This window comes from Camellia sinensis, chromosome 3 (genome assembly GCF_055761805.1).
Source record: "Camellia sinensis isolate YWXY chromosome 3, ASM5576180v1, whole genome shotgun sequence".
In the NCBI taxonomy this organism is placed as follows: Eukaryota; Viridiplantae; Streptophyta; class Magnoliopsida; order Ericales; family Theaceae; genus Camellia; species Camellia sinensis.
The window spans coordinates 67808013-67833837 of NC_138963.1; the positions used below are offsets into that span (position 1 = coordinate 67808013).

At 37.7% G+C, this 25825-nt stretch overlaps 1 protein-coding gene, 1 long non-coding RNA gene and 2 other non-coding genes across 4 annotated transcripts; all 4 read left to right on the forward strand.

Annotated features, from left to right (window-relative positions):
- Positions 1–14121: 14121 nt before the first annotated feature.
- LOC145822590 (uncharacterized) lies at positions 14122–15009 on the forward strand. The gene is made up of 2 exons (XR_014364059.1): positions 14122–14219; positions 14746–15009. It is a non-coding gene; the product is annotated as an uncharacterized LOC145822590 (long non-coding RNA).
- On the forward strand, positions 14572–14658 carry LOC114277701 (small nucleolar RNA SNORD25). The gene has a single exon (XR_003634705.1). It is a non-coding gene; the product is annotated as a small nucleolar RNA SNORD25 (small nucleolar RNA).
- On the forward strand, positions 14693–14842 carry LOC114277702 (small nucleolar RNA snoR136). The gene has a single exon (XR_003634706.1). It is a non-coding gene; the product is annotated as a small nucleolar RNA snoR136 (small nucleolar RNA).
- A 5407-nt stretch (positions 15010–20416) lies between the features above and the next one.
- LOC145822589 (uncharacterized) lies at positions 20417–24162 on the forward strand. Its single transcript, XM_082919972.1, has 8 exons — positions 20417–21157; positions 21733–21867; positions 21955–22811; positions 22948–23038; positions 23143–23238; positions 23317–23535; positions 23639–23766; positions 23859–24162. Exons 1-8 carry the CDS (start codon positions 21113–21115, stop codon positions 24007–24009), a joined length of 1722 nt encoding a protein of 573 aa, XP_082776098.1. The 5' UTR covers positions 20417–21112; the 3' UTR covers positions 24010–24162.
- The last annotated feature ends 1663 nt before the right edge of the window (positions 24163–25825 follow it).

Sequence of the window (25825 nt, forward strand, 5' to 3'; positions counted from 1 at the left end):
ATTTGGCATTCTCGCTGATCTTCATCTTTGACTCTTCGAGCACATTTGAAATTGTTTTGGCCCTAGTTCGAGGGGTGCTCCTGATCTAGCTTCGCAAGCTTCTTGATCTGACTTTGTCGCCACTACTTCACGGGCTGCTTTTGATCCGGCCACACAGGCCTTACATTGTAGTTGACCGTTGAACATTCTGAATCCAAGTTCAAGTTTTGAAATCAAGAGGGGTGGAGTCTCGAGGCTGAGAGCGATCCTAGGCTGCACAATCTCAAGAGAGATTCCACACAGGTCTTCGCAGGACCGCGCAAAACATTTTTTTGAAATCTTTTAAGAAAGTGACCAGTCGCTCGCGCTGAAGACAGTGTAGAACCAATCTGGATCAAGCCAGGATTCTTCCCAGTACTCACATTAACAAGCATGATTTCATTCATTAAGGGCTTAGCATGCCTCTCTTTCTCTCAATTGATCAAATTTTTGCAAAACCCGAGGAATTCATTCCTCTTCGTTTTCACCGCAGTGTTCAAAAAAAGTTTTGAAAAACTTAGGTCAATGCAATAATTTCAAGGCACAAGAGAGCAGGTGGAATGCATTGCCGTTTCATTCAAATCCCGGCACAACTAGCACACGGCAGAAGTAAACACAAGAGTGCGAAAATCACTGCTATTTCAATCAGAATCTGTTGGCACAACTGGCTCCAAGGCAGAAACAGACTCAAAAGAAAACGAAAAGACAAACACAAAACAAGCAAGTGATGTCCGAGGTAACACCCCCGAAATCACCCGACTCCAACAAAATAGGACTGACTCGATACAACAAGACAGACCCAAAACAAAAAGACTGACTCTATACAAAACAACAAGAGTGACTAAATACCCAAGTTAGAAAGCACAAAAACTGGTGTTTGCATATTGCTCAGAATAGTGCATGATATTCCCACGTCTGGAGTTAATCGAGCGCCGCCCGCAGGTGGCTCATCCCCTGATCACATACTCACATTATCCCCCAAGTTCACCGATCCAGTGCCGATAGACTTTGCAGAGCTTGGCGGGAGGACAACCCCGTTGTCAAACAGATCCTGTACTTCGTGGCGAAGACGAAAGCAGTTGTCGGTAGTATGGCCAGTTTGCTGATGGTACGCGCAGTACTGGGTAGCATCATGTGTAGCCAGAAGAGGGTTTGGGAGAGGCCAAGGCTCAAGGGGTTTGAGATGGCCTTGTCCAACAAGGATTTGGAGAGCTTTGGACAAAGGCATATAGAGGGTATGGAAGACCCTCCGACCTCGGGGTTGGTAATTCAAGGTTTGTGGATTTTTGCTGGGCGCACCGAAAAGAGATTGGCAGGTGTTGGCTTGGCTTGCTGATCTCTTCCGAGTGGAGGATTAGAGCTAACAGGATCGTCTCTGGTATGACGGTCCTTCTCCCAGTTTTCCCTTTGATTCAGACTACCCCCAACTTGAGTAGCGAAAGTGTCATCCATAGCCTTTGCAACAACTGCAATCACTTGCTGTTTGTTCAGTCCTTCGGCTTTCAAAGCCTCAACAGCCCACATGAGGTGTTCATGGGGATCAATGTCTACCCCTACCTTGTTCTTACCACTGGCCTCCACTTTATCAAAGGATCGGGTCGTTATATCCGAGCGGAGCCCAGTTGTTGTCGACACGCTAACACCCAGATCTGAGATGGCTTTAGGTTGGCCCTTTTCAGTTACAGCTTGCTCCAAGATTAAGGAGCCTTTTGGATTGAAACTTCTAGCCTGTGATGTGGTCGATGATGGAGCCAAAATTCCAAAGGCTAAGTCTGCCACAGTTCTCTGAAGATCTTCGATCATTCTCATCAACTCAGAAGTGGTGGGCTCACAAGTTTGAGATAATTGGGGTTCAGATGCACCCATCATGCATAAGTCCATGCTTTCTGGGATAAACACCTCAGGCTTGGGTAGATGGACTGGGGTGATGTATATGCTGGGGTCGTAAGGGACGGCCAGTGTATGGATTAAATTGAGATGTGGATAAGGTACTTGGTCAATAGGGAGGTGGAGCTATTGTCCGGTTGTCGATGAGATTTTGGACCTCGTGACGAAGGCGGTAGCAATGGTCGGTGCCATGACTGCGCTGCTGATGGTACACATAGTACTTGGAGGGGTTATGTCTGGCTGGGAGTGGGTCAGGCAGAGGTTGAGGATCGAGGGGTTTGAGATACCCTCTTTCCATCAAGACTTTTAGTGCGCTAGTCAGGCTCATATAGAGAGGGGTGAAAGTTCTGCCCTGAGCTCGGGCTGGGCCGGCGGTTTGTAGGCTTGGATTGGCAAAAGGGTTGGCTGTGGCGACTGTATTGATTTCTGCGGGTTTGGGAATAGCGCTACTACCAGCATTGGCACTCCCTGAAATCACCCTCCTTGTCGCTTCACTTGTTCTGGGAATGATCCCACTGTTGAACGCATTCTCGATCTGAACCCCCAGTTCATGCAAACTTTGAAAGTGAATAGCGGAGCGACTATCAACTTTTGTAACATATCATGCTCGAGGTTTCGCACCATCATCTGCACTTGATCCCTCTCAGAAGGGCGACGATCTGTCATTTGTGCTGCCTTTGCTCTCCACCTCGCAACGAATTCCACAAAAGGCTCTGTTGGGTTCTGGCGAGTTGCTTCAAGCTCTTGGATGGTCATTTCAACTTGGGTATTGTAGGAATACTGATCGACAAAGGCCCCAGCCAGTTCTTTCCAGTTTTGCTTCACTGTATTCTCCAATTTGGCATACCAAGTGGCTGCTACACCCGACAGGGTTCTTCCATACAGAGAGAGTTTCTGTGGCTTAGTCAGACCTATCGGCTTCAGGATATCCAAGAAAAGCCGGATATGTACCATTGGATCTCCAGACCCGTCGAAACGATCAATATATGGCGTTTTGAATCTGTCTGGGAGCCGAACGGCAGCCTCGATGTGCCCATCCTCAATGTCGGGAATGGAGTTAAGGCCCTGTGCCTTTTTGAATTGCTTCTCAAGGTTCGCAATCTTCACTACAGTCGAATTAAGCTCATTAACATCAAGGGAATAAAGCCTCTCATTAGGTTGCACCAGGGGTCTGAGCACTTGAGCTTGAGTCAACCTTTCTCGAGGATTCGGACACTGCAAATCTTCAACTGGCGGAAGTGGGTCAAAGTTTGGCTGGGGTCCCAAAGTTGGATGTGAGGCAGATGCCCCAGATGGACATTGCATTTCAATACTGGTCTCAGCCTGCATGGCAGTTTCCTGATTTAATGCTGCTATCACGGCCACAAATTCTTCCGAACCCTATGCCATCATGGTCTGCTGAGTCTGAACAAAGGTGATGTGACTGGCGACTGACGGATCAGATGAACCGATGAGCCCTGACTGGCCTTTCTTTGCCTTGCCTCAGCGAAAGAACACTGGTTTCCCTTGAATTGAATTTCTGACCTAATAAAGTCTATCAGCACTAGTCCAATGTACCCGGGGGGATATCGGAGCCTTCTGAAGCTATGGTTCCAAGACTACCTTGCAAAAGAGAAAACAGACAGCACCTCAGCCTGATTTCACCAAAACATATATGAGCATACTAGAATGACTGTGCCTCCTACTGAATTCTGCCCCAAAATTCTGCCTGTAAACTGATACCCTCAGGTAAAACTGATTCCCCAAATACTGATCCTGATGCCCACAGGCCTGATAATCAAACTTGCAAGCTGATACATGCACTCCCTGTAGAGATACACTCTAGAGCACATAGCAAACAAGTGAGAGCCAAAACATCCTATGTTGGGGTAGGGTTTCCCTGTCCTATTTTGTCAGGAGCTAGGGTTTCATTACGCACGCAGTGGTTTCAAACAACCTACAATCGGGTAAGCAACCTATCCTAGCTTGGAATGGCCACTATGGATTCTGAATATGCACTAGGTCGAATGGTCGAAAAGGGTGCTCCGGTAAAACCGGGGTTTGTGCTCCCATACTGGCAGAGCCCGTAACCGGTCAGCCTTATGGCATGCTTTGACAAAGCAAGCCTCCGGCAAACCGTTCAGGAATAGCAGATGGCAAACACGGTGCCCTAGGCGCACCAATGCACATGCAATGCAAAGAAACACATAAGTGTAGTCAGAACAAGATATCATGAGTTCGAGTCAAGTTCTCTAAATTCCCCAGCGAAGTCGCCAGAAACTGTAGACGTCCCCGAACGTCCCGGGAGGAAATCCCCCCCCCCCCGTTTTGTTCATTGGGCTCACTACAGTTCAGGACTCAAAGTCACGGTCTTGTATCTAATCTCGCAAAGTGCAATGCAAGACCGATAAATCATCAAAGAGTCCAAATCCGGCAAATTGTTTTTGAAAACAGATTTTTTTAAAGAAGTACCAAACATGGACTGCTTTGCCAGATACAGAGTCGCCATCTAAATATTTTATTTTGGGAAATTTAGGAAACCCTGACTCGTTGCCTAAGACCACGTGTCCGTCATCACCAAAGTTGCCTCGGCTCGGGAACTTGGGTACGATTGGGGAAGGTCACTTCGTGAGCACCCCCGCTCGCTCGATCAAAGATCGGCCTCTACTAACCATGATATCTAGTTTTGAAAACATTATGCGTTTTTATTCTGGTTATTAGCCTAGATTTACTATGTGATGCGCACAGCATACAAGTATAGACTGGATCGTCTGAATTGGAACAAAACGTTTCATGTTTGTTTTTTAAAGTGGTTTGCTACTCGCAAGTAGGCTAAAATGTGAATTTGCCACCCTTAGGTGGGCTTAGAAAACAAGGTGATTTGTCACTATCTAGTGGGTTTAAAACTCACAATTGATGAATTGTTCCAATCCAAATAACCCAACCTTCACCCACAAGCATTCAGGCATGTATATCATATAAGCAAATAGCCTCATGGTAAGCATGCTATCATGGCAGTCACTCACACACATGCAAGGATGCTGAAGCATAAAACTTACCGAGTACTCCAAGCCAAAACAGAAGCTATGTTAGAAGTCTATGCATGATCCTAACTATACAGAAATGCCTAATGCAACTAAGATAGGCTTGGCTATTCTAAAGATGGCATATGAAATGCTACAACTAACAAGTATTCAATTTGGAATTGAAATACAAATGCAGTTAGTATGGTGCGCCAAGCCCGGTGCATGCAAGACAGATGAATGATGCAAACATGCAAGCATAAGTATGCTAATTGAAACATGCCCTAATCTAACCATCATAAGCAGGTAAATAAAAGGGAGAAAGACGTGGGGTTAGAAGACATACATCACACGCACGCTCACTTATTACAATTGTGCCCTTGCTTGGAGGGTCCGAATAAATAATACAGTCCGAAATGAATAACGAATTACAGCTAATTATTACACATCCACTAACTAACGAACAAATTAGCTAAGTAAGCTATAAACTGGCATGCAAATGGACTGCCCCGGCTCTGTTTTGGATGACAATGAATGCATGCATGCTCGATGCGCTTTGTCGGTAAATTCCATCGCGATGCCTTGTCCCGCCATTGTTTGCAGCTGATTTCAGAAACTTACACAAAGCTCCAAGAGGCTGAAACTCCACCTGGGGAAGGTTGCCGACCAGCTCTTGGCTTGGGAAACACCTGCCGACCACCCCTCATGGTGAAAACCAAAAAGGGTGGTCGGCCTACCAGAAAACCTGGTCGGCCGACCACTTTCTGCCCCTGGACTCTGGTTTTTCTGCAACAAATGCAAGAAAGAGAGAAAGCAATGTATTTTCAACATATGTGTGCGTGACAACTCCTCCCCGTCCTTGCACAAGCTCTAGGGAGTGTGGCCCCCTATTCTCGAGCCACCAATCATGCATCTCGATGCATGATGGCCGAGAGACCGAATTGCACATTTTAATATGACATGAATGCGGGTATGAACATATGAAGCCAACAATTCTATCATAGATAATCAAGAATGTCGGGGACCGGGAATCGAGGCACGTTTCATCACTTGGAGTACGAAACGCCCCTCACTTTTCGTGCTTGGACTAAACCCTATTCCAAGCACCATGCAAATGGAATGGCATGCACAATGCGACTAACATGCAACCTAGCATACACAATGCTCTGTACTAAAATGACATACACAATGCGCGTGATGTAACATGGCATACACAATGCTCTAAGATGCAACCTAGCATACGCAATGCTATGGATTGAAATGGCATACACAATGCGCGATAGACTTGCACCAACATGAGTGGACCTCAGCCACACTCACATTAGTGGCCATTAGATGAAAATGAGACGATCGAAATGCGTGCACACATGCACGCATACTGAGGACCAAACCTAAGGCATCAAATGCCACTCTACCAAAGCATGGCAAGGGATGAAAGATGGCCTATGAACATGTAATTTCCAGCACTAAAACATGATGCTAAATGGTCCCGAAACATGGAAATATGGCACCCGATGCATGGAATAAGCCCTGAAACTCAAAACTAGGCACATGTATTGAACCACAAGTATACAAAGCAAGCATTATTTGATCATGAAGTCAAAAGACAGAGCCAAGACAGTCCCAAAACATGCACATTTCTAGTTTAGAACATGACCAAAAGATGCTAACATGATGGACTAAAATAGCATGCAACATTGGCTAGCAAGTATGGTTTACATGGCATGTATATGAAGCAAATGAGAACTCATCAAACCAGCCAAAAACAGTAAATAAAACATGCCAAAATATGCCCAAATAATCACTGAAATGCAGCCAATGCATGCAAAAATAAGGGGCTTCTTTGGAGGGCCTTGCAAGGGGTTGTTAAGCACATACAAGATAGACACTTAGCATGGCAAAACCAACTCTGGAAATCAAATATGACAGCCCTAAAACTCACCAAATTGGATCTAAAATGGGTCTAGGAAACATGCAAAGAAAGGCTCCTTTGAAAGGCCTTGGATGGGATTGCCCTACACATGCATTGTAGACATAAAATATGGCCAAAAGGGCCTTAGACAGCGCCAAGGTAGACCTTAAAACTCACTGAATGAGGCCTGAAACAAGACTTCAATGCATGCAAAATAGGGTCCCTTTGGAAGGCCCAAAAGACCACCAAACAAGACAAGGAGAGAGGGGGTCACCCCCCTCTAATTTTGGCCCTCAAAAATACATCTAAGCCACTGAAATTCCACTGGATTTCAGTGGCTAAGAGGCCAAACCATGGCCAATGCAAGTGCTCTAATGCATAGCCTTAATCATGAAGAGATGAAGCATGCATAGAGGGAAGATGGCCCCAAACAGAAATGGGACCTTAACCAAACTTGAAGAGGATGTCAAAACAAGACTTTTTCCAGTTTATAGCAAATCTCGAAAATGCTCACAAGTAAGGCTAAAATAGGATGCAAAAATAGCCCTAAAAGAGAGATTGAACAAACAAGGAAGTAAATGACTTCAAACAGTAAAGTGCCCTTTAACAAAGTTGAAGAAGAGCTCAAAATAAGTCACTTTACAGTTTATAGAAAATCTCAAAAGTGCTCACAATTAGGACTAAGATATGATGCAAAATAGGCCTACAAAGAGGGGTAAAGCATGCAAGGGTTTAGGAGGCCTCAAACAGAAAAGTGTCCTTATACAATCTTTAAGAGGAACTCAAAATATGACACTTTTCAGTTTATGACAAAGTCCAGAAATGCTTTCAAGTATGGCAAAAATAAGGAGCAAAATGAAGACCAAAAGAGGGAAAGAGTATGTTACCCTTGTAGCCAAGAACTCTAGCAGCAAAAGGGGTCCAAACTCTAAGCTAAAACCAGATTTTGGAGCTCAAAATGATCCTCAAAGAACCTCAGCCCAATGGTAGTTGAGTTTGATCATGGGTGCTTAGGCAAAGGAGAGGTATATCTCCAAGTATAGCTTTTGCTATGAACACAAGGGCAAGAGAATGAGAGAGAGGCAGAGGTTTCAGGTCTAGAAGTTGTAGAGAGAGAGAGACTTTTTTTAGAGTGAGAAGCTCCCAAGCCTCTCCAAGAAGTTCTTCTTTGAAAAATGGGAGATATATCATCATATCTAGCAAAAAAGAGAGTTGGCTCGAAAATATCTGATTATAGGACAACTGGAGGGTGTGGAAGACAGCTGGAGGGAAAATATCTATCAATTTTGAGCTTTCTGGGCATAAGTGGTCAGCCGGCCACCTTTCCTGGTCGGCTTGCTACTTTTCCTGGTCGGCCGACCACTTTTTCAGGAGAGGGTGGTCGGCTAGCCACCTTTTCTGGTCGACCTGCTACTTTAGGAAAATTTTGCTTTCCAGGTCCAACTTCAAATAGCCATAACTCCTCATTCTAAACTCCTTTTCAGGTCATTCTTGTGTTCAAATCGAAACTCCGGAAGTTAGCTTTCCAATGGCGCCAACCTTGCATCAAAATTCCTCATGTGCAAAAGTTATGCTTGTTTTGGTGAAGCTGCGCAGATTCGGTTCAACCGGATTCATGCCGAACTTTCTTTTAAACTAGTTTTCTTATCTCCTTTCCTCTTTTCTTCAACTCCAAACCCCTAAACAAAGTGTTTTGAAAGATTTTTCAAAGATTTCATATCTCTTTCATTCATTTCTACTTTGTCCTTGCTCGGTTTACCGAAAAGCGCAACATTTGACAAAATGCGAGCCTTGGAACATTGTAAACATTTTATTTCAAAACGTTTTGAAAGAGAGGGTTTTAAGGTCTAAAATCTTTTGATCAAGATTGTTTTGGTCCAAAAAGGGTTATGAAGTTGAGATTTGACTCTCTCCTTACCGAAGAAACTGAACATTTCCCTTGCACACCTTTCTCCACCATGTAAACCATCAGTCGCGTCCAAGTCTTAAGGGCGGTCAAAAATGCGGTGTCTACACTCACAGTGTTCTGCCGGTGGATTCACTCTTGAGCTCGACCCTACACATTACATAACACATATGGGTCACAAACGATTCAATCCGTTCTTAATTCATACATCCCTCTTAGGCTTCTTTCTTATCATTTTAACTCATTTATAATGTTCAATGCATGCCAAGAGTGCTTATAAATGAAAGAGAACGGGAAATGAAACATAAAACCACTTTTTAAAATTTCTGAAACAGGGTTCCTCGCTCGAGCGTGGACTCCGCCGCTCGAGCAAACCCCCTTTTTGGTCTGCAAAAGTACTGGTTGCTTCATTTTTACGCTTGAGCGTGACTTCGGACGCTCGAGCTGAAAGTCAAACTACATGGCCTAACGCTCGAGAGTGAATATCCTCACTTGAGTGGACATCCATGTCTGCAAAAGTTCTGGAAACTAGCATTTCACGCTTGAGCAGCCATTACCCCGCTCAAGCGGACATGCCGAATTCTAGATTTTCCAGCAAGCTGTTTGAGCTTCAAACTTGACATTCAAAGGTGCAAGGCTCATGTTTTGGACACCAAAAACATGGAAACATATTACATAACATGAGGACAATAACAATATAACGCCAATTGCTCAAATTCATGGTCCCTTTTCCAAAAAATCATTTTGAATTCTTTACATAGTTCCAAAACATGTTAATTCAACTTCACACCAATTCCATATCTTCATCAATCATGCATGCATGTAGATTCTTGACTCCAATTCTATTCCAAATGGTACAAATGACACTTAATATCATGAAGCTCATGAAAATCATGCATGCATGTGAGATTTTGTGCTCAATTCTATTTGTTCTACATAGTTCATGGTCAAATCTGCAAATTCATAGCAATTCTATGCATGCATGTACATATAAGCTTTCAATTCTTCAATTTCATCTCAAATTATGTTCTTGATTACCCAACTAGCTTGAATACACAAATTTACAAAGTTATGCACATGAATTTATACTCAAATGCTTATCTAGGAGCTCTAATCACCCAAATTATGGTTAATTCTTGAGTTGATCTTCAAAATCATTAAGCTTCTTGATTAATTCTTCAACTTGAGCTCCCTCTCTCTTTCTAACCGGCACACACTCTCTCTCGAGAGTGTAATCTCAGCCAAATGAGTGAAAAATGAGCTCAAAATGTAAATGGGCCACTTATATATATGTGTTGGCCTAATCAAATTAATTAAGGCTAAGTAGTTGAGCTTAATTAATCGTTCTGAATCTAATTATTTTGATCCGAATAAATTTTCAATTAAATTTTCACCATAAGCTCTAAAAATTACGCCAATCACAATGGCGTAGTCAATTTCAGTTTCTATGGCCGACAAGACCTTCAATTTTCAATTTATAACAATAAGTTGAACAGATTTTCCTATGGTGAATAGATAGAAATTCAAAACCATATATAGTCATATAAATGACACTCAAAATCATATTAAACACATAATCACAACCTTAACTAAGATTAATTAGCATGGTACGGAACAGAGTTATCACACAACCCCAGGGACGTAGGGCTGGAATCGCAATTTATTAAATAATTTCTAATCATAACAAATTAAGTGGCGCAGGCGAAGGCAAAAAAGAAGTAAGAAAATAATTAAATAGAAAATTAACTTCATTCGATTACTTTGATAAAAGAAAGTACATCTATAGAGCTTTTATTTATTTATTTATTTAGTGACCGACCCTCAGTAAAAAAAAACAAAAGAAAGAAAATGAAAGAAAAACAAAATAATGGATCAGTATCAAATTCTTGTATGTGTTCCACTACATGAGATTACGGGTCTTCCTTACATCTCGTCACCTGAAAGGGTAACAGTTATAAGGCCACAACAGAGTAAGAACTATTATGCCAAGAGTACAGGGAACACAAAATAACCATGAATACTTAGTTAAGCTAAAACATATACATAACTTAATTTGAATAAACAAATTATTCAAAGTGGCAGAAACTGAAATATAGAAATTATGTAAATAAATAATCATATCCACGGTACAAAACAGAGGTCACATGAGTGACAATCAAAACAAAGGTCAATGGATCCATGACAAATAGAGGACCAACAAGTGGCCAAATAGAGGCTGATGGTTATTTAAGTCTCCAAGACATGAGACTCCCATAGTGGTATTTACAAAACATAATTGTTTATAAAAGCATTATCAAATAATTTCTAAAAGTTAAACAAACATATCCATGGGTTTCAATTTAAGCAAATAGAGTTCAAAAAATAATTAACATAATCAAAATATTAATATAATTTATAAAACATAGATTACGTAAAATAATTTATGGTAATCCTAAATATACATAAAATATATTATGGTGACTCAAGATATAATATAACTAACCTAAATATTGACCCTTACCTTCTATTTTCCTAATATCGACTTCCTGTTTCTTTGCATGCTGCCCCCCCGCTTAGCACTCTACTACTCCCTCTATTTATAGTTGGTGAAAACCTCTTAGTCCCTAATCAAGAGTTAACGCATGGCAAGCTTACCACTCGACCATCTATCAAACAGGTTTCCATCTGTCCCTCTAGATTAGGCGACTCACCAATTCTTTAAAACCATTCATGCAAAGTCATCAATCTACAGGCTAGGCTAGAGAACGTGTAGGGTCCTTTTTTTTTAATTATAATTTGGCCCAAAATGTTTTAATAATCTAATTAAATTACACTTTATCGCATACCAACAAAAAATCAATTAATTATTTTATTATCATACCCACTATTATTATTATTATTATTATTATTGGTTGTGGTATTAATTAAATATTTAGGGTATTAGAATAAATTTGGAACCTCGGCATATGGAATCTCTTTGGGGCCTCAAACCTATCGAACTCCACTGAGAACGGCGTTCTCGGCTTGACGAGGGATGTTACCTCGACATGGAGTCACTTTCTCTGGAGGTAGTTCCTCAGATCCTCTTACGTTCGGTCGGGAGCTCGGCTATTAACAAATTTAAGCCTTTTTGGTGCGTTGCTCCTGGCGTCATTGTGTGTCCTCTTGGACTTCTCTTCATTCACTGTATCAAAGCAAAGTCCCTTTCCTTCTATATGCCGAGGTTCTTGGGCATAGGTTCTCTTGGTTTGAGGCATCCTCTGTGACTCACCTTTTACTGACTTTGTCTGCCTGACATCTTGTAAGGGCCGATATGGGCATTCCTTTTCCTTGCCATGCTGCAAGACTGATGGGATTGTTTTATGCCCCTCTTTTTGGGCTTTAGTCTTTGTTGCTGGTACCAGTTTGTCCTACAACGGGAACGGTGGTTGTATCATGTTGTTTTGCATCATGAAGTTAACAACCGACTGTAGGTCTGCCAACTTGTTCGCCATCCCTTTCATCTCGTCGTCCCTCCTCAGGCATCTATCCTTTCATACCTGGAGGTTGCTTTCGTTGTAGTACTCATCTCGGCTAGCTTTCTTCGGAACATTTCCCTCTTTGCCGACGTCCTTCTCCCTAAGATTTGAATCCTGTGCTTCCTCATTATTGTTTTTTTTTTTCGATGTTAGTATCTCTATGTTCACAACTCTCACTGTTGATCCCTAATCTTTTCTTTCTGTCCGTCATTGGCCATCAATTCTCCTTAAGTTTTCACAAACGGCGTCAAATTGTGGGTGTTGATTTTTGACCATGCAACCAAACAGGGAACTCAACTGGAGAGCACCAATAGAATAAATTATGCCCAACAACCTGCCAACAAAAAGATGAGAATCTGGCGGTGGTTTGTCCAACTAGAGGCATTCTGATGATCAAGTCAACAATCAATATCTCTCAAAGATAGCAAATTATGCTTAAACTTACAAGAAAGAATTTACCTCAGACCCACGAGGGTGCCTTGCTTTTATAACCGACAGTGACCTGAACCCATTAAAAGTCTCATTTCAATGGACTCAGGCTCAATGCTCATCTTGGACCCTTATCTAGATAGAGATAAACTCTTCTTGAGCCTTATCTCTATCTAGACTGAGATCCTTCTCTGTTTTAGGACTCTTGTCTCTTATCTGTTTATCTCGAATTTTGGTATTTCCGTAGACAACCTCGGCCTAGCCAAAATCATCTCGACACATGACCAAATTATGTGACACCTCGACTGACACGTTGGCGTCACCTTAATTACGTGTTGTCATTCATAAAATGTGTCCCCATAGTAATTACTGTTAATTGTGTATACTTCCTTTATCCAAAACCCTTTGACATTGTAAAAAATGACAAAAAAATGTTAATTTCATCAAATAATTTAATTACATCCTCAAATTTATCCTTTGATATTGTGTCCAATTACAAAATAAATAAAAAAATTTAAAATATATATTTATTTTTTTTCTTTATTATGTCTGCAATTATTGTTGACAATGTATGTTTCATTTATTCGAAACCCAAATAAGAAGTATATATATATATTTTTTGTTTCTTTGTAATTGGACACAATTTTATAAGATTAAATTCAAAATATAATTAATTTATTTGATAATGTCAATATTTGTTATTATTTTATGATGATAAAGTAACATCATATGAAATCTATAATAAAAAAACAAACCTCTGGAGAGGTTTTTGCCATTTAAAAAATTTTATAGAAGGTTTCTATCATTTCAAATTTCAGGAGATGTTAGTGTAATTGTAAAATAAGTTTCAAGAAAGGTTTTTGTGTAATTGAAAATTAAATCTTGATGAAGGTTTCAACAATTTTAGCCTCCGTTTGGGAAGTGGGTTGGCTTTTTGGCTTTTTGGCTATTTTAGCCTGGGCTATTTTAGCCTGGTTTGGGAAGGACTTTTTGGCTTTTTGACTTTTTTGACTTTTTTTGTGAGAGAGGATTGTAATGATTATGGGTTGAATTTGATATTTTGTTTTTTGTGACTAAAATAGCCTATTTTATTTTTTATGGCTATTTTAGCCAAAAAAGCCTGGGCTTTTCCTTCCCAAACATAGGCTTAGAAACTTCAAGCGAGATTTCTACAACTTTATTAAATCTTAGAGTTCATTTGATAACACTATAAATAAATTGTTTATTATTTTATTTATATCATATTATCTTTTTATATTTTTACACATTTTTTCATAATAAATAAAAAAATTAATTTATAAATTCTATCTAAAACAATTATTAGGAGAGGTCAATGTCCCTAAAAAAGAACTTAAAAAACCCTAAAAACAATCCGTCAATCTCAGCCGCTCATCCGCAGCAGATCACATGAACCGTTGGATCGTCCTAACGTTTACCCTATAAAACAATCCCCTCAGTTCAGTATCAGCCGCAGCCATTCTTCTATCGTTCTCTGCGTTCGCGATTTAGGGTTTTATATGCTTCTCTTCATCATCATCATCTACTACTGATTCCTCTACTCGGTTTCGGTGATTATATCTTTCATTTTTTCTTTCAGTTTTTCATTCGATTCACTACTTTCATTCATTGATCTTTCATTTTTTTTTCGTACAATAAATTTGTTTTTTCATTCTTAGATCTGATTCATAGATGTATGCACATGCATGTGTAGATCTTTGTTTATGTGTAGCTTCGCTATCTGGTTGTCAAGATTGATTAGTTCTTGAACAACTCGTTCCCTAGAAGCTAAATCGATCGTGTTGCTTCATTCTATTAAATCTTTTCGGCAATTTTTTTGTGCCTTTTTGATAATATTGAGGCAACTATATTTCAATCCAAACAAATAATTACTTGTATCGTTTTTTTATTGATAGATTATTGGACAACAGTGATGAGCAAATACAGACCTGTAATGATTTGCGAAAATGATCGCAAAATCTTTATGAACATCTAAGGGACTGAGTTGTCTATTATATAAATATTTTTTTAATTTAGTTTACGTATGGCTTCACCTTTTGAACTTTTTTCAAATGTTTCTTACATTGTAATTGGCAGTTGTTTGGAACTGTTTGAAGTGAAGCTAGAAAATTGTTCCTCTCGCTATCCAGTGTTTCGTTCTCATGATGCATTTGGACGTTGGGGAACTACATTTTTAATTTCACATCAAAATATAATTTCTAGAATCCTATACCATCTCTACTTTGGTTATGTTTGTAGTGGGATTTCATTGATTGTGATTAAATTTTGTAAGTGTATATAAATTTGTTGGTATTATTTTGTATTATTGGATTTATTATTATTATTATTATTTTTTGATCATAGGCTCCGTTTGTTTTGGGTATGAGAGTGATCGAGATTAGGATAGCTGTGGCTCTATTTAATGGCTCTGTTTGATAGGATTTATTTTCAGCTTTCAGTTTAACAATACAGTTTAGTTTTTTGTAAGCCAAAAATTAATTTATTCTTTTGAGTGGGGAGGAGAAACTCAATTTATAAGTCAAAAATCAATTAATGTTTACATTTATAAATTATAATCATTTGCTCACAGCTCTATCAAACGAGGCCAATTTGTTATTTGTTTATAGATTTGAGGAAGGAACCACTAAATCACTAAGCTAAAGGGCTTAGGCCTTGCAGATGGGATTCAGATGGGTCTTTAAATTTAGTATTAGATAAATAATCTGGCCGATTAGAAATTTTTTATTTTTATTTATTTGTTATTTTATTTTTTACATGTTAGACATTTTTTTTTGAACATTAATGTTTAATTTTTTATTTTTTTTGTTAAGTAAAATTATTATTTTATTTAGTTTATTTTTTTTGAAATTTTTTTATTTTATTAAATTTTTTTATATGTTTGGCATTTTTTTTTATAATATTAATATTTAATGTTGTATTTTTTTATTTGTTTTATTATTTTATATTTAATTTATATAAAAATAATTTAACAATCTTACACTAACAAATATCATCAAAACAAATATAATTTTATTTAATTTTTTTACTAACAATTTTTTCATTATTAATCTCTTCTATTTTATTTTTGAAAATAAACGGGCCTATGCTATATTGAAGGTAGAATATTTTTGAAGGGTACATCAAATGGTGAATTCCTTGTTAAAAACAAATAACAATACACTCAAATTGTTTGATATAGTTTGAGTAAAAAATGATAATTTTCTTAATCAATATTTGAAATATCAAACAATGGTAATTGTCTTGGCGAAATTGCCTTTGATGGCTTGTTTTGGGAAGTTGGTTTTTAGTCATTTTTTTTTTATTTGTAGTAAAAGTTAAAAATTGGTTTTTTTGAAATTTTTTTCATTTGGGAAGTTGGTTTTTAACTATTGGTGAAATTATAATTTTACTCTTCATGGGTCAAAATGTGTTACGTAGTTTAAGTTGTAAATATTTTAAATTAAATGGGAGTATTTTGGTCATTTTATCATGATTTGACATCATAAACAGTTATTAACAAAAAAAATTAAAAGTAATTTTTTACTAACTTTTCAAATTATTTGTGTAGAAAAATTAAAAAATTAATTAAAAGTCAAAGTTATTTTTTATCATCTTTTCAAAATGGTTATTTTATTAAAATGTTTATTTTATTTTTGATTGATTAACAAAATAATAAAATTTTTTTTTATAAGTTGAGTTGTCAATTACTAACGCTATGTATGTTTAGGTTAAGTGATTTGGAGAGAAAAAAAAAGATTGGATTGAGTGATTTGGAGAGAAAAGAAAAGAAATTGAGAAATATGTATTTCAACCCAAGTGGAGAGAAATTCGAAGAAATAAAGAGAAATTTATTTTTTTTATAAGTTTCATTTTCAATCTTTTTAAAAGTGGAGAGTTTGGGAGAGAAAAGAAATTATTATTTTCATAATATCAATTTTATCCCTATAAAAATAAAAATAAAATAATTGAAAATATAAAAAGGTTATTTTAATAATATATCATAAAATAAATTTTTTTTTTAATGAAATCTAACTAAATAAAAATGAGAGAAATTATAATTATTTTTTTTATTCAAACAAAAAGGAGAGAAATCAAAATTATTTTTTTTCTTTTCTCTTGTAATTTAAGTAATGTTTTCTTTTCTAGATTCCCAAACATAGTGTAAATCTGACTTGTTTTTCTGCTAGAAACTAAGGTCTTGTTTGGAAACAGGCTAATCTTTGACTTTTTAGTATGCATTGTTGACTTTTTAGTTAATTTAGTAATTTGAGAGTTCCCAAATGAGACTTTATTTTAAATTTGGTGATGGTATTGTCACAATAGTCTTGTGTAAAAAATTGAGTTCTTTAACAAATTAAGGCCTCGTTTGTTTGGGGTTATAGGGAGAGGATTGAGTTTAATAGTGAGGAGGGAATTGAGAATGAAGTGTTTGTTTTGAGAGATAGGGAGAGATTAGTAATCTCTTGGTATTAGTAAGGAGGAAGGGGGATTGGTAAGGAAGTAAGGAGTAGGAAGGGGGATTGGTAAGGAGGAGGTAGAGATGCTATTAGAAAAATAGTGAGGGGATTAATTTTTTTTTTATTTTTTATATATTGAGAATTTTTTTTAAATATAATGTTTAATTTTTTATATTTTTTATTTATTTTATTATTTTATATAAAAATAATTTAACAATTCTGCATTATTAATTTTCTCGCTATTAATCCTCTCACTTCATTATTAATCCCTTCACTATCAATTCCTTCATTATTAATTCTTCAGAATCTTTTTCATTTTATCTCTGAAAATAAATGGGGTTTAAAATTCACAATCATATAATATAGGAATAATTAAAAAAGTTAATATTACAAAAATATAACAATATTAAGAATTGTAATTACAGCATAATTTCATCACTCCACAATCGGACTTAAACCGACATTATAGAACCCACTTCACTGTAACTAGGGCTTTTAATCATATAACGAGAGTGTCGTTTCAATAAAAATGTCTGCTGTGTTTTGCACACAGCCTCTTTGTTGAGATTCTCCATCAGTCGGTTATTATTTAAAAGAGATGAAGAAAAATTATTGGATGGTCTTAGTTATTTCGTGATAATATCTCATGTTAAACACAATTTATTATGTCTCATCTAATATGAATTTGTAGATTTTATTTCCTTCACTAATCATAATATTATTGAGCCAACACATGGTGGTGTCTCAAGAGACATTTTTTCTTTGTAGATTGGTTCTTTTTAATATTGGTTGTTGTTTTCTCCTAATTAATAAGCATAAAGATTTATTTATTTGGGTTTATTTTGAAAAGTTGATTAAAAATTAATTTTTTAATTTTTTTTGATAAGGTTGCTTTGTTATTTTTTTTATAGATTTCTTTTAAAAAAAATTTAAAAAGTCTAAAAATAACTTTTAATTTATTTTTTATAATCTGCCTTGATAGAGCATTCGTAAGAGATGTTAACTTTGGTGATAAATCTACCACCTCATCAAATAATGGAAAAATAATAGAGATAATTGTAGGTGTATGTATTTAACAAAGTAATTTCCTAAAATAGAGAAGATATTTTTTAACCAAAATTGAAAGACCATTTTTAAATCTTATCTTTTGTTTCAATAAATTTAAATTTGATGAAAAATTGTACAAAGCTAGTGTTTCAACGCTTCATTTATTGTTTTATCAAAATTGAAGATACTTCAATTTTTCTTATCAAATTGAGGATGTTGAAACTTTTTTTAAATTATTGTAGAGAGCAGTTAGTTTTTGAGTACTAAACAATTGGCTAGATGTTTCTTTGGTTGGATGTTTTCTTGTTGTCTTCTCAATCACGTTGTGAAATTTTTTGAAAAATTTACAATGGTCGGCCGATCGACTGGTTGTCAATCCGTTGTTGTTTAATGCTGTGACCATTCACATGGTTTCAAAAATTTTTTGGCCAGTTCTTTTTTTGTTGCTGTTGGTAACAGATATGAACATTCACATTGAGTTAAAATGGTCGGGTAATCAGGTATTAATGGTGTTGTTGTTGTATGCTGTGAAAATTCACAGGCATTGACACACTTTGGCCAATTCTGTTGTTGTTCTTGTTATTGGAAGATGTGAACATTCACATTGCCTGAACATTGTAGGACAATCAGATATTATTGGTTTATGTTGTTATAGGCTGTGAACATTCGCATTGCCTGAAAATTTTTGGACAGTCTGATATTTTTGGTGTTGTTGTTCTATGCTGTCAACATTCACATTTGCTGGAAATTTTAGGAGAGTCAGATGTCGGTGGTGTTAATGTTCTACGATGTGAACATTCACATTGCTTGAAAGTTTCAGTTCAATCAGATATTATTGGTGCTTTTGGGCTAGGCTGTGAACTTTCACATTGTTTGGAAAATTTGCCTGAAAATTTAGGACATTCAGATATTATTGGTGTTGTTGTTCTATGCTGTCAACACTCACATTTGCTGAAAATTTTAGGAGAGTCAGATGTCGGTGGTGTTAATGTTCTACGAGGTGAACTTTCACATTGCCTGAAAGTTTTAGTTCAATAAGATATTATTGATGCTTTTTGGCTAAGCTGTGAACATTCACATTGTCTGAAAATTTGCCTGAAAAATTTAGGACATTCAGATAGTATTCGTGTTGTTGTTCTATGCTGTCAACATTCACATTTCCTGGAAATTTTAGGAGAGTCAGATGTCGGTGGTGTTAATGATATACGATGTGAACATTCACATTGCCTGAAGGTTTTAATTCGATCAGATATTATTTGTGCTTTTGTTCTACTGTGAACATTCACATTGTCTGTAAAATTTGCCTGAAAATTTTAACAATTCAGATATTATTGGTGTTATTGTTCTATGCTGTCAACATTCACATTTGTTGGAAATTTTAGGAGAGTCAGATGTCGGCGGTGTTAATGTTCTACCATGCGAACATTCACATTGCCTGAAAGTTTTAGTTCAATAAGATATTATTGGTGCTTTTGGGCTAGGCTGTGAACATTCACATTGTCTGTAAAATTTGCCTGAAAATTTAGGACATTCATATATTATTGGTGTTCTTGTTCTATGCTGTCAACATTCACATTTCCTGGAAATTTTAGGAGAGTCAGATGTTGGTGGTGTTAATGTTTTAAGATGTGAACATTCACATTGCATGAAAGTGTTAGTTCAATAAGATATTATTGGTGTTTTTGCTGTAGGATGTGAACGTTCACATTGTCTGAAAAATTTTAGTTGAGTCAGATATTATTGGTGCTGTTGTTCTATGCTGTCAACATTCACATTGCCTGCAAATTTTTGGATAGTCAGATATTGTTGGTACTGTAGTTCTAGGCTGTGAACATTCAAATTGCTTGAAAATTTTAAGAGAGTCAGATTTTATTTGTGCTGTTGTTCTATGCTGTGAACATTCACATTCCCTGACGATTTTAGGACAATCAGATATTATTGGTGCTGCTCTTATATGCTGTGAACATTCACATTGCCTAAAAATTTTATACATGCTCTTCAACGATGTTCATGGTTGTATAAAAATGCATTGTTTACCACACACTGACACGATATGTTCATTGTGTTTGTCGTGACACAGTCGAAATACACATTCATGTACCTATGTGAATGTTCACAACCACACACAAACTCTGGTGATTCACACCCACGCACACAACTGTGAACATGCACATCAGTGGAAATGCTGTGAATGTTCACATCTGTTCCACTATGCTAATCACATGAGCCTTCACTTAATTTTTTTTAAATGCTCCATTTTGCAGACGTCGCACACAAGAAAATCGGAAAGAGAAAAAGAGATGAGTCCCATGTGAAGGAAGAAACCCCCAAAACAAATACTTGCACCAATGTCGACAAGCGCCATGTGAACTACAGATCTAATATGACCGGACTGGTCAAATTAATGAAAACCACCAAGTTCACAGAAGCACAGCTTCGGTGCCTTCGACAAACACCTTTTTGGAATTTGTTTGATGCATTGAGAAACAATCAAATCGACCTGGATAAATGCATGAAGTATGATGATGTTGTTGTGCATGTACTACAAATGTACCAAGCTTCAGAAGATGCCTTCTACATTGGGCAGAAGAAGATGAAAATACACAACAGCGACATCAAGCTGATTTTCGGTGTGGACTGTGGCAGCAAGCCAATGGACATAACATACGGTGCGAAACCAAAGACTGGCATTGTAAACAGAAGATGCAAAAACGTCAGCCGATTGACTTCAAAATGGATACAAACCCTTTTGACCGAGGCATTGAAAGGAAAAAAGAAAGATGACAACGAAGAAGTTGCCCGACTAGTGTGCATGTATGCTTGCCAGAAGCTTTTTTTCTCAACAAGCGGAGAGACAATAGGATGGGGCTACTACGCACATATGGTCCCACTGGAAAGCATGCAAGAATATGATTGGGCCAAGCAAATTAGGACAATGTTGACATCGTCTATTTCTCAAAATGACAAAAATTCAGCAAGTCACCGGCTGTGTCATGCTATTGATGGTAAGTACCCATGTTTTCCAATAATAACATTGAAATGTCCTCCAGTGTTTTTCATCTAAGCCAACTGTCAACATTGGCATCTGCACCTCTGATGTGAATGTCCGTAGGCAATTATATTTCACAGATGTGAATGTTCACATCTGAACCACTGATGTGACCGATCACATCCACTCATAACATACTACTGTGCATGTTCACAATAGTGCCACAGCACTTATGTTTCTGTCATCATTCACATCAGTGATTCAAATGTGAACAGTGTGAATGTTCACATTCAATGATAATGTACCACTCTGAATGTTTACCACACTGCTCTGTAGGCAATTATGTTTTCACTACTGTGAATGTTCACATCTGAAGCAGTGAATGTGACTGATCACATTGACTCATAACATAATTCTGTGAATGTTCACAACAGTACCACATCGCTCACGATTCGCAGATGTGAATGTTCACATTCAATGATAATGTACTACTGGGATGTTCACAACAATGCTACTGTGATTAATGTTCACATAGGTTGCCATTACTCTGCAAATGCTAAATAACAATATGCGTTTCTTGTTTTATTGAAGTACTGGTTGTGTGAGCACACAACCGTCCTCCAACCTCACAGACCCAATGCTTTTCCTCGCTGTATGAAGTGGGATCTGACTGCTTTGCAGAAGAAGATGAAAACCATCTCCTTAGTAGATTTGGGTTTTAATGAGGTAGGGCCTTCAACTAGTGATCAAAACATTCACATTATAACACTACCCAAATATATGTGTTAATTAACATAATTTTTTCATTTTCAGGTTAATGCCGGTGAACTCTTTGCAATCCCAACAGAATTACAAAAGTTCAAGCGTAAAATATTGAAGGTGGAGCCTGAAATTTATGAACCAGGCAGAAAATCTCCCAACATTTCTGACATCAAGGGAGAACAACACAGTGGCAGCAACTCCCACTTTTCTGGGGATAGGGTAGACCTGAAGGACAGTGATGAGGACATTCACATTCCATTTAGCAGCCAACATTATGACAGAGCTATTGTAATACCAGACACAAACCAACCTGATATCATTGATGTGCTTATCCAAGAAAATCGGAAGGCTTGGGGCATCATAAGGCAATGGGAAGCAAAGTACAAACACCTTCAATTTTCATGGGAGTTGAGGGCAAGAGTCATAGCTGATCTTGAATATAGATTGTTTAACCAGTCCAGCCCGCCCAACGTGAATATCGAAATGAAGAAGTCCATGGAGCAGAAGGATCAAGAAATCAAACGCTTAACGCAGCTGGTCATCGACTTAGAATGCGATAAAACAATTCTTCAGGATCTTTACGATGACCAGTCAGTCCACATTGTCACACAAGCTATGTCAGAAAGGCAACTCCCTAGCCCAATGCAACACAATATCAGCCCACCTTCTAGGGTCAAGCGTATAAAGGAAAAAGATCGCAAAGAACATCGCCTGCCTGACTTCCAATACCCAGACTTACCTGGCCAAAAGCAGCCCCATCCAGTCGAAATGGTTGAAGATGTGGAGGAACACCCACCAGCGAAGCAGCCAAAAAAATTACCCTTTACCAAGAAGTTCAAAGTCTGGGCCAAGATGTCCAAACATGACAAACAAAAGGTCCAAGCTTTACAAAAAAATGGAGGCGATGAGTAAGTGACTGTGCAAACATACAATGTTAACATTCACATTCCGTAATAGTCTATATTCCTCACTGTGTTCAGTTTTTTTGGGTTGTTGAGATATATGCAATGTGAATATTTACATTGGTTTGTTAATAATGCACAGGCTGCTGGTGTGGAAAGGAGATTCGAAGGCTACACATGTGTATTTTGATGACATTGTCAACCTTATCAAGGAGGAATCAATACACAGCAATGTATGCCATTACAAATATAATTCAGTCTTCATGCATATGCACACACAGACACACACACACTCACATCCACAAAATCTATATAATATGACCCCATGTTTGTGCAGCTCATAGATGTATATGCTGAACTGTTGCATGAACAACAAGAGGTGGTCAACCCAACTTCAGATGAAGCCTCATTGATCTTCACGAGCATGTGTTTGGTAAAATCTATCATTCCATTACTTGTAATGTGACTGTAAAACTTCACAGTCCATTAATTATTTGTCAAATGTGTACAGAAAGTGATACGAGAGTACCATCCTCGCAAAAGGAGTAAACACATTGACGCACATGTCAAAAACTACCAAGGAGAGAGATACCTACTATTCCCATTGCATCATGAGTACCACTGGACGATAGTTGTGTATGATGCTAAAGAAAATTTGTGGAAGCATTACAACTCGTTGCGCCCAAGAACAGGCATACATGACCCGCATATCGACCAAGCACAGGAAATTGTAAGTGGCTATTTTTCAACACAAACATGACTTGTTCTCGTGCATTAAATGACTGTACACACACATATGTTTGTTGGTCCCTAATGTGAAATTCCATACACAGAGGAACTACATTGAGCATGTTGTGACCGTTATTGGCGAGTCATCACCGCTACACACTAAGTTAGCAGGCCAAAATCCAGTACAACCAACCAAAAGTGTTGATGTCTGTCCTCAACAAGGCGACGACTCGTAAGCCTCACTAATTTTTTTTTTCAAATCCTCCATAACCATTATGCAAATATTCCTGTCAACTGCTAATCAAAACCATTTCACATTTACAGAGTGGACTGCGGACCTGCAGTATGTTACATCATGCGGGCGCACGTATATCATGAAGAAATTGTGGGCAGCCTCAGTAGTGCAGAATGGTGTGGACTACGAGATTTGTTAGTGCATAGTTTTTTGAATCATAAGAAATCAGAGCTTCCTTAAAACCTATAGGTGGGGGGTGTCCACCTACGAACTAACCAACAGTCGATTTGAATGTTAATATGGAATGCGTTGATATTTTGACACAGCAACTGATTGTAAAACAGTGATACAACATCTGTTAATAGGAAAAAGGCAGCTGCGAATTTTGAACTACTTTTGGTGTTGTTATGTTTTACATATGTGAATGTCCACAGTTGTACCACTAATGTGAATGTTCATAGTCACGTACGATATGCATACTGCTGTGTTGTTGTGAGAAAAATTTCTGCGAATGTTTGAACCTGACTGTTGTTTAGTACACATACTTTGTGCAGGAGTGTACACTTGGTCTACGTGACATAATTACGGATCACATACACATGTGTGAATATTCACATTTGTGGTTGCTTATAGCAATTGTAAACACTGATGTGAATGTTCACTCACGTATGATATTCATAATGCCGTGTTGTGATGAGCATTCACTTATGATATTCAAATGCATATGCACTAATGTTTACATTCACTTACGATATTCATATGCACTAATGTTTACAGCTATGACTGTTCACAGTTTCAACACTGATGTGAATGTTCATAATCACTTATGATATTCATAATGCCGTGTTTTGATGAGCATATTTGATGCGATTTGTGGAACCAGTTTTCAATGTAATACACATACCTTGTGCAGGAATGTACACATTGTTTGCATGACATCATTACGGGTAACATGAACAGGTGTGAATATTCACATTTCTTTACATTCATAACAGTTGTACATGTTCACACCATGTCAATCTTCATGCATGTGAAAGTTCACATCACATCTTATATTCATGTCAACATTGACAACAATAAGGTAAAAACGTCCAACCCATGTGCAAGTTTTCACATAATATGATTCGTTTACGTAAGTGTGAATGTCCACATCATGTATTTATCATTACAACTTTAACAAAAAATCAGTTTCGTACAGAAAAAGAAAATGAAAAGGCACAAATGAAATACTAAGTTTGCCAAACCATTATTTTGCTTGCCAACACAACACAATCTTATTTGTGAAATGAATATAAGAATCTAATGTAAAACACAACGTTAAAATGAAAAATGTACATCCTATATCGGCTCCTTGCATGACTTCCGATTATGGCTCCCCAGCTTATCACATCTCCCGCACCTTATTTGCTTAAGTTTCTCACCCCTTGATGGGATCCTATTCTTTTTCGGCCTTCCGGGTGGTCTTTTCACAGTTGGTGGGTATATAGTGAAGTCCATGGGATCAAAAGGCGGCTTCTCCACCGATGGTATAGGGAATATGGCACCTGAATACGCTCCACGATATGTCTGTACATGAAAGTAATGTTCCACACAATCATTGAGATTGTAGCGGCTCTTCTGAATGGCAACAACAACATGGTCACATGGGAATCCGTTGATTTGCCATTTGAAGCACGAACATGTACGCCTCGCAACATCAACAGTGACAGATGGTATCGAATGAACTTCAAACACATTCTCATTGGCTTTGCTAACTTGCCAAGACCTGCTGTGATTGAACGAATCCATAAGCCTTGTTTCAAATGTAGGACAAATAAGCTCATTCCATTTGTTTGCTTGGTCACGCCGTGCAGACATTTGCCGCATCAACTGAGTACGAATTGTGTCAACCATTTGAGTGATAGGAAGATTACGCGCTTCTTTAATCCAGTTATTAAATGACTCCGCCGCATTGGAAGTCATCTCCCCATAACACATGCCCCTGCACAATATCACAAACATTTTACAACCCGAAAGTTAACAAGTTTGAACACTCACGTTGACTGATGTGAACATT